Below are 9,724 nucleotides of genomic sequence, written 5' to 3'. Positions count from 1 at the left end.
AGTAACTAGTTACTTATTACTTAGTTACTTTTTTTTTCTCGCCCCCAGTAATTGCATCCTTTCTCCCCAAAAGTCTGACTTTGCATTTTCAACATTAGCAGTTGTTTTTTTTCTCTTTTCTGCAGCCTACATTGTAAAATCCTCATTGTTGATTTAACTCTGAAAAGTGTTCTGTACACATGACGGGTCCATTTGGTTCTATTTGTACACTCATTTCAATTATATTAACACTAAGACTTTTACTGTGTATGAATTCATAACTTACAGACTAAATGAAAACCATTTGACTATGAATTGAATACTAAGGACCTCAATGGAAACAAGACCGCAAGGACTTTTTTGGAAGTATTTTAAATGTATTTCATGTATTTTTTGCCTAAAAAAATATTCAAATTCAAACACCTGGGCTCAAACAGATAATGACTCATCATGAGACACAATCTTTGAACAACTTCTGTTGTTTATTAAACAAAATGTATTCTAATAAAATACAAAAATAAAAAGGCTCCCATAGCAACACATATCATCGTGGCAGAATGTAGGAGCAAATGCAAGTAAAAAATCATTCAATCATTCTGTATGACTGCTGAAAATAAAGTGCTTCATTTCTTTGTAAACAAAAGTAATTCTAATAGAATAAAAAGGCTCCCATAGCAACACATATCATCGTGGTTCGTGGTGGGTGTGTAGGAAATGTAAACTTCAACAAAACAATCATTCTTCTGACTGACTGATATTTAGTGCATCATTCAGGACACAAAACAACATATCAGGAAAACAAAACAAAACAATATGCTGGTGGACGCACTTACAGCCAGCCTCTCAAAAACCTTTTATCTGATAGCAACCAATTAAACAAAAAACCTCTTCATAAAGTGCTTAATTTCTTTGTAAACAAATGTATTCTAATAAAATAAAAAGGCTCCCATATCAACACATATCATCGTGGATGTAGAAGAAAATGTAGGTAATGTAAACTTCAAAACAATCATTCTGTCTGACTGATATTTAGTGCATCATTCAGGACACAAAACAAAATATCAGGGGAAAAAAACAAAAGTGTGTTCCACTTCCTAGCAGCCTATGTACTAGTCTAGGCCTACAGTTAAGTGGGCATTGGGCAGCAATGGGCAATATGCTGCTGGTGACTTGCCTAATAGCCTATTGCTCACATCTGAAATGGCGATTATATCTCATGAGGAGAAGCCTGCTGTGCCGCCCTTCCGCAGCTGATAATTCACACATAGACAAGTGCGCAACGTTTCCGTATCCACTCTAGACCGGATCAGCAAGCAGCCTGCATAGCAACTGGATCCCAACCAGTCTACCATTATATCAATTGACCAAAAACAACACAGGATCAAATAAACACACTCAAACCCAGAGTACCACCAAGGCTCGTGAAAAAAAGTAATAAATTACTTTTTGAAAAAAAGTAAAGGTAATAATATTACTCAAAACGTGAAAGTAATTAGTTACGTTACTAGTTACTGGGAAAAAGTAATAATATTACTTTAAGTTACATATTACTTTAGTTACTTTCCAACACTGAATGAAGCCTGCATTTGTAAATTAGTTAAGTGGTTATCTATAAAAATGTATGAACTAGTTAAATGAATCCTGTAAACCATTCTACTACCATGACATTTATAACAGTTGTGATCCATAGTGCACTAGTCTCGCGTAGCCAGACAACTATTCCACAATCTCCGAATGTTATATAGAGTCTGGAACTACACCTCCTGAATGTTATATAGAGTCTGGAACTACACCTCCTGAATGTTATATAGAGTCTGGAGCTACACCTCCTAAATGATATATAGAGTCTGGAACTACACCTCCTGAATGTTATATAGAGTCTGGAACTACACCTCCTGAATGTTATATAGAGTCTGGAACTACACCTCCTGAATGTTATATAGAGTCTGGAGCTACACCTCCCAAATGCTATATAGAGTCTGGAACTACACCTCCTGAATGTTATATAGAGTCTGGAACTACACATCCTGAATGTCATGTCTGGAACTACACCTCCGGAATGTTATATAGAGTCTGGAACTACACCTCCCAAATGCTATGTAGAGTCTGGAACTACACCTCCCGAAATCCGAGACAGGAGGCTGTCATCTGTTCGTCATTTCCGTTCACGAAAATATATTTTAAAATATCATTACATTTTATTTTTAAATGTCAATTTCTGCTAAGCAGCAAGCTACATGCTTCGATGAATTTGGTTTATATACATTTTGCGCAACTGTAAAGACAAAACGGAAGTGGGGAGGAGGCTTCACGTCCTCTTTATCCTCGGATCGTTTTCACAGCTCCGGTTGCTCCAGACTGTATGACGGAAGCGTTTGAAAAGTGTGGGAGGCAACAGTCTGGCTCGCGAGACCAATAGTACACGCATTGTTTATTGACACGCTGTGTATTTGAACCAATCAAGGATCTGCTGTGCTCGAATGTGTTATTAGCACAAATAGCTTAGCTGAAACAACGGTAAACAAGGGCTTCTAATGGTTGTGATAACGATTCAACGTCAGGGCGTAAATGACCGGGTTGTCAGACACAGTCAGGAGCATCAAAAGACCAGCGCTCCTCTTCAAAAGTTTCCAGCTTGAAGCGCCCAGGGTGCTGCGTCAAAAAACACCGGGCATCGGGAGCCGTGTTCTGTGTTTTGAAGAGGAGAGTACCAGCGCGTCTTTACCATAGAAAATTATGTCAGACTGGTGCTGCCAGCTCAAAAGGCACTCTCTGTGGACAATAAGATCAACTCGCTATAAAATAGACATTGATTTATTATAATTTAAGGCCATGCCACATACACAATGGTAACCGAAATGCACTTTTTTTTTCTCTCTCTCTCTCTCTCTCTCTCTCTCTCTCTCTCTCTCTCTCTCTCTCTCTCTCTCTCCCCCCCCCCCCCCCAGTACAACCTAATAGCAGGTGGGTTCCATGACAGTGTGCTGCTGTACTCTCAGGCCCTCAACGAGACTCTGGCTGAGGAGAGAGAGAAGGGAGGAGCCATGAGGAGGCCCAGAGGAGATCTGGTGACGAGGAGGATGTGGAACCGATCGTTCCATGGTGAGAAAACCAGCAGTACTAGAGGTCCTGGTAGGAGATAAAACCAGCAGTACTAGAGGTCCTGGTAGGAGATAAAACCAGCAGTACTAAAGGTCCTGGTAGGAGATAAAACCAGCAGTACTAGAGGTCCTGGTAGGAGATAAAACCAGCAGTACTAGAGGTCCTGGTAGGAGATAAAACCAGCAGTACTAGAGGTCCTGGTAGGAGATAAAACCAGCAGTACTAAAGGTCCTGGTAGGAGATAAAACCAGCAGTAGTAGAGGTCCTGGTAGGAGATAAAACCAGCAGTAGAGGTCCTGGTAGGAGATAGAACCAGCTGTACTAGATGTCGTGGTATGGTGGTAGAGTAGGGTCAAGAGAAAAAGATATTGGTGTCACTACTCAATGTACTCATACAAGAACATTGAGGACTCCCTTGTTCATGGCTCTGACATTGACAAAACTCATTGATTGATTCTTTGAGCTTTGAAACACCTCTAGCGCTTGTTAATCCTCATCGTCACATACAGGTTGGTGCTTGTCTTTCATAATCAGTTTGCTCTCCTCAAGTGGTGTTTACTCAAGTAGCCTACCATACTTGAGTACAGCTTTGAGGTACTTTTACTTTACTAGAGAATGTTCCATTTTGTACTTCTACTCCACTACATCTCAGAGGCAAATATTGTAATTTTTACTCCACTACAAAAAAAGTTACATCTTTAGTATAGTTAGGCTACTTTGCAGATTTACATTATTAATATAAAATATAGTAAATGAACCACTTAAGACCTTTTTTATACTTCCGCCGCGTCACAAACTTCTTTTGCTGATGTATCTCCCACTTCAGGTGGTTCGACTTCTAGTATGGTTCTATTTCTATTGAAATGTTGATACCATAATAGTAGCGGTTCTGGAAAGCTTGTAGATCTGCTATTTTCACTATATCGGTAACGGTAATAGGGCATAAGTGGTTCATTCAGAATGTACTGTTTTCCCTTCCTAGAAATGTTAGTGGAGTCAAAAATAGTTTTCTTTGAAATGTGGAGTGAAAGTCATAAGTATCCAAAAGTAATACTCAAATGAAGTACACAAAAATGTACTTAAGTATTAGTTACTGTCCACCACTAATGATCATCTCTAGAGGTCCTGGTAGGATAGAAAATATTCCCATTATTTTCCTTCCCCTGTGTTTCACATTACTTCCTGTTTGGGCCCCCCTGTGTGTGTGTGTGTGTGTGTGTGTGTGTGTGTGTGTGTGTGTGTGTGTGTGTGTGCGTGTGCGTGTGTGTGTGTGAACCAGGTTCCAGTGGTTTTGTTTCCATCATTAGAATCGTCTGAGAGACAATCCTCCATCTGGTTCACACACACACACACACACACACACACACACACACACACACACACACACACACACACACACACACACACACACACACACACACACACACACACACACACACACACACACACACACACACACACACACACACACACACACACATTATTCTTGGTCATTTGTTCTCATGGTTTTATATTTTACATAATTATTTTCAGTGGTGGAAAAAGTACCCAAATGTTTACTCAAGTAAAAGTATCAATACTGCAATGTAGAAGTACTCTGTTATAAGTAAAAGTCCGGAATGAAAAATGTACTTGACTAAAAGTACAAAAGTATTGGTATCAAAATATACGTAAAGTACCAAAAGTAAAAGTACTAAAATGTTTGAAAATAGCAGATCTACAAGCAACGCGTTGCGATGTGAGCTTGTAGATCGGCTATTTTCAAATAGCCTAGGTATAAAATAGGGCTAAAGTGGTTAATGTATGTTTTATAATGTAATAATTTATATCTTAAGTAACTAGTAACTAAAGTTTTCAAATAATTGTAGTGGAGTAAACGTACAATATTTGCCTCTGAGATGTAGTGGAGTAGCCTAGAAGTAAAAGTACTGAAAATTGGAAATACTCCAGTAAAGTAAAAATACCTCAAAATTGTACTTAAGTACAGTACTTGAGTAAATGTACATAGTTACTTTACACCACTGATTGTTTTTCTTTTTCAATCCTGTCCTGTGTATTAATTATTCTGAGAATGTCAGATTCCATATCTTTGTTGAAGGGAGTACAGCTGCAACTTCTATCATGGTCTGATCACAGCAACAAACAAACACACACAATCTGACATACTGGAAAAAGAAGGCTCCTACATTTAAACAGTGGCTCAATGAATTGACCATACACTAAACCTCGATTAAAATAAGGTTCACGATTTGAGAGTCACAATTTGTTGACAGGGTTTGGCTGCCCCTCGTCCGTTGCCTGAACAGCAACACTTGATGGACAGGACACTACTAGTGTGGTCGATTATCCATTATCATCTTTACTTTTTGTTTTCCATAGCAACATTACACTGTGTCATGTAATATACACTGAGAGCAGTAAAGGTGGGAGGGAATGCGGGTGTGAAGTGTATTGGCTATTTTGTATTTTCTTTTTCCCTCTTTTTCTTTTCTTCTATTTTTGTTGGATTGTTGGGGAAAAAAATATATATTACGTTCCTTATCCTACATTTTGTAATCTTTTGTTCTTAATAAAGCTAAGGGCGGCCTTAAAGGACGACTTCACCCATTTTCAACCTATCTTCATATAATTGGTCCCCATTAATGCTCATTAAAATATGGAGCAATTTTTTTCTGCTCCGTCTGTGTCTCAGAGGAGGGCTGTGGACAGTTCAGAAACCTGCCTACCAGTGACATCATCGTTGGGGAATCCACGCTAATAGAAACTGCAGGCTTTCTATTCTTGGAAAGTTAGCATGCTATGGAAGCCATTTTTCTCACGTTAATAAAAATCTAAATAAAACATTTGAAATCTTGTTCGGAAAAAAAACCTGCCTAACTATGATGTCACTGGTAGGCGGGTTTCTGAAATGTCCACAGCCCTCCTATGAGACACAGAGTGAGTAGCAAAAAATGCTGCCATTTTATCATGAGCATTAGTGAGGACCAATTATAAGAAGAAAATGGGTGAAGTCGTCCTTTAAGGATCTGGGGGCCCGTTTCAAGAACTAACCAAGGGCCCGACTGCCGGTCAGTCGGGGGCCCCCTGAGGGCGGGGCCCGTTTCAATTGAAACGGTTGAAACATCTTGAATAAAACGGACACATGGTGCAAATGATCAGTATTATATAGAATGCTGCCAACATGTAGCCTGGCTCCACCCCCTGAATCCTTTGCCTAGCATTCAGGGTCTGGTGACGCTTTCGAAGGCGGGTGTTTCTCGGTTGAAAATCTGTACGACGAATCGGGATCGGGACAATCCAGTATGAACCAATCGCGTTGGTTCATAGTGGAGTCCCACTTTGGCCACGCCCCCATCTCAGAACTCCGCTGCATTGAGAGGGCTTTCAGACTGAATAATGGAGTGAAACGAAATGAAAATTCAGTGTCAGGCTAGCCAACATGCCTACATCCACCAGTTCACCACACAAACACTAGAGGTCACTGTTGTCTTCGGCACATCCATGAAGACACTGAGAGAGACTGCGCCTGCCTGAGTGTTCTTTATGACATGCACACGCACGCGCACGCACACACGCACGCGCACACGTTGATTACATTAGTTTGGCCACCTGCAGCTGAGACCATATGACATCATGTTCCTTCTGAACATGATGAACGTTTTATTCACCTGTTTCTTGGCTGTGTGTTTTCCACTTCCTGTCGGATTTCATTGGATATCATTAGTCATCTGACCGGTTTCATTGGATTTCATTGGATCAAAAGACAGGAAGTGGAACACAGTGAAAAGCCTAGGAAACAGGTGGATACACACTCTGTACCTGTATATGTATATACTGTATGAACATATATGTACTGTATATACATGCGTATACACACTGTATGATTATCATACATGTTTTGATTATCATGGTCATTATCATTATCTGTATGGATTCTCATTATCATAATATCATATCCAAGCGGTGTATGGAGGGTGTTGTTTTAACCACTTGAACCCTAGCATCCCTCACTCACACACACACACACACACACACACACACACACACACACACACACACACACACACACACACACACACACGTTTAAAGGGATAGTTCACCACCAAAATGACCTTTTTTCTATCGATTAGTCACCCCATGGAGACTTGAATTCATGGATATTTTTTTATTTTTGTCACATTCCTAAGCCAATAATATACTGGCACTGGAGTGCGGAGAAAGGTTGTTTTTGTTTGTGTGAAATGTTGTATCTCTGCTGTTGGGCAGAAACCAGCAAACTCCAAAATGTTAATTTTTCAGGAAATGAAAAAAATAAAATATTTTTTTTTCAGGAAAATAATAAAACCTTAATTTTTTTTAAACCAAGCAATACTACCTCATCAAAGTTGGTATTGTGACTTTATATATTGTAAGATACTTGCATGTGTCATTATATTATCACCACTTTACCCAAATCCAGCTCAAGTGGAGTTAGGAGGTTTTGTCCATCATTGATAAGAACAGCTGACAATGGATCTCCAAGCTCACAATGCATCACAACGTGTGAATTACTGCCCTGATGCTTCATGACACTGCTTATACTGTATAGGCCTACAATAATAAGCAGGACTTTAAATATTACGATAACTTCTGCAAAGAGGGGTTCACAGAGTTGCAGTTTCAGTAGAACTAGCGAGAGAAATGCTATATGAACAAATTTCTTATCACATTGCTCTCCTCAGAAAACAAAACACTACATATTACAGATTTTGGAAATAGAATTAATTGTTTTCATAACATAAAACAATTGCTACGTTTGATAAGCAGGTAGCCTGGTTCCAGACAAATCTGCCTTTGCAAAATTGCATTGCATTTTGCCCACGCAGTGTGATATTGTCTGGCCACGCGAGGCTAATAAACAGGTACACTGCGCATACTTACTTTTAACAGACTACGGGGGAACCCTGCCTCGTTAAAGTGTGCTTATCTTCCGCTCTGCAGCAGCTCTGTGTGTGTGGCACATAGGGGAGAGGGAGTGGAGTTAGCTGGTTTTGCTGACAGTTTGACGAACCAATGGAGTTAGCTGGTTTTGTCAGAAGCGCTTTTTAATACTTTTAATTGGTTCAATATTTTTTAACCCACACACAGACATAAAGGGTGTTCAATAGGGTTGATTTATGGAAAAAAGAAAACAAATGTAAGAAAGATTGAGTTTCTGCCGACAGTGACGATACATACTGTATCGTGTGTGTGTGTGTGTGTGTGTGTGTGTGTGTGTGTGTGTGTGTGTGTGTGTGTGCGTGAGTGCGTGCGTGCGTGCGTGCGTGCGTGCGTGCGTGCGTGCGTGCGTGCGTGCGTGCGTGCGTGCGTGCGTGCGTGCGTGTGTGTGTGTGTGTAGGGGTGACAGGTCTTATACAGTTAGATGAGATGGGGGACCGAGAAGTGGACTTTGCTTTGTGGGACATGACAGACTTGGACACCGGACTCTACAAGGTAATTAACATCAACTAGAAAACGCAGGTCTTGATTCACCAGGCCGGGCAGCCTACCCAAGGCTGTGTCAGTCTCGGCCACAAATCGTTGAAGGCAATTACAGACACACGGTATGGAATAACAAAACCCTGTTTGACGGTCATTGTCATATGAGTCACAATACCATTTGTACTCAATGTGGTGCAATAAACATTGGCTTCAGAGCATATGAGCGGAGCTGAGCGGGGGGAAATGCCGCTCCACACTCCAAGGAGCTGTTGTCACGTCCGCTCTCCGCTCATGTTGATTCCCTCCCGCTACGTTGCTCACCTTGAGAAAAATCGTATTTTCTGCATGTCCGAAACACTTTTGGCACAAATGCCTCCCCATCAGTGTAGGGAGCCTAGATGGACAGCAAGCATAACATTCTATCCAAGTGTCTCTCCAGGTCTTTATTAAACAGAAAATGCATTGAAAATGAATTTTATCCAATCAGGAGAGAGAACTCAGACGGGGTACATATTAAACAAGTTAAATTGGAAGTAATGACACAAAAAAATGAGCAGACACATTTTGGAGAAGTTTTGTCACCTACCTGAAAATGTATTTTCTGTTTATTACAGAGCTAGAGAGACGGGAGACCCCTGTTACTGAAAAACCACTCTATAGCAATGAGTTCTATCAGAATATAGTGCTTTAAAGTTATACAATGCAGAATCCCAAATAACGATTTTTAGCAACCTCTGCTGGTCACTACCGTCACTGCATACAATTTCCGTAATCCTCGATTACCCAGAATTCCATTCGTTTTCACCGGAAGCCGGAAGCGTTTCAAAAAGCGATCTTTTAATTGTTTTATACTATCTACGGATCGTTTCTCTTAGCCAGTGGAGCATTAGTTACCATGAGCTGTGCTTTCTTTTTCTGTTCTTTTTCGATCTTCCAATCCTACATTATCTTAACATCAGCGTGAGGTTCCTTTTTGTTATAGCGCGGTAGTTCCTGGCCAAACAGGAAACCGTTGCGGTAGTTCCTGGGGACGTCGGCCACGACGTCATGACGTTGGCCAGGAACGTCATTTCCCCGGGAAAGTCCCCCCAGTCCACTTTCAATAGAAAATATATAAATAAAAGGCTTCCGGGGGTGAAATTCACGGAGTGGGTGTTGTGAAACTTTTGCCACTCGCAAAAGA

At 40.5% G+C, this 9,724-nt stretch overlaps 1 protein-coding gene across 1 annotated transcript in view; it reads left to right on the top strand.

Annotated features, from left to right (window-relative positions):
• The window catches only part of LOC308095735 (atrial natriuretic peptide receptor 1-like), a gene marked incomplete at its 5' end in the record, with an annotated part of 53,470 nt that overhangs the window by 18,534 nt on the left and 25,212 nt on the right, over positions 1 to 9,724 (top strand). Inside the window, 2 exons of the mRNA XM_080442775.1 lie at positions 2,928 to 3,081; positions 8,459 to 8,553. Coding sequence (XP_080298901.1) covers positions 2,928 to 3,081; positions 8,459 to 8,553 — 249 coding nt within the window. The remainder of the gene's footprint in view (positions 1 to 2,927; positions 3,082 to 8,458; positions 8,554 to 9,724) is intronic.

Source organism: Gymnoscopelus braueri (genome assembly GCF_963280865.1).
Source record: "Gymnoscopelus braueri genome assembly, chromosome: 11".
NCBI lineage: Eukaryota > Metazoa > Chordata > Actinopteri > Myctophiformes > Myctophidae > Gymnoscopelus > Gymnoscopelus braueri.
This window is presented reverse-complemented; position numbering and strand designations above follow the sequence as displayed.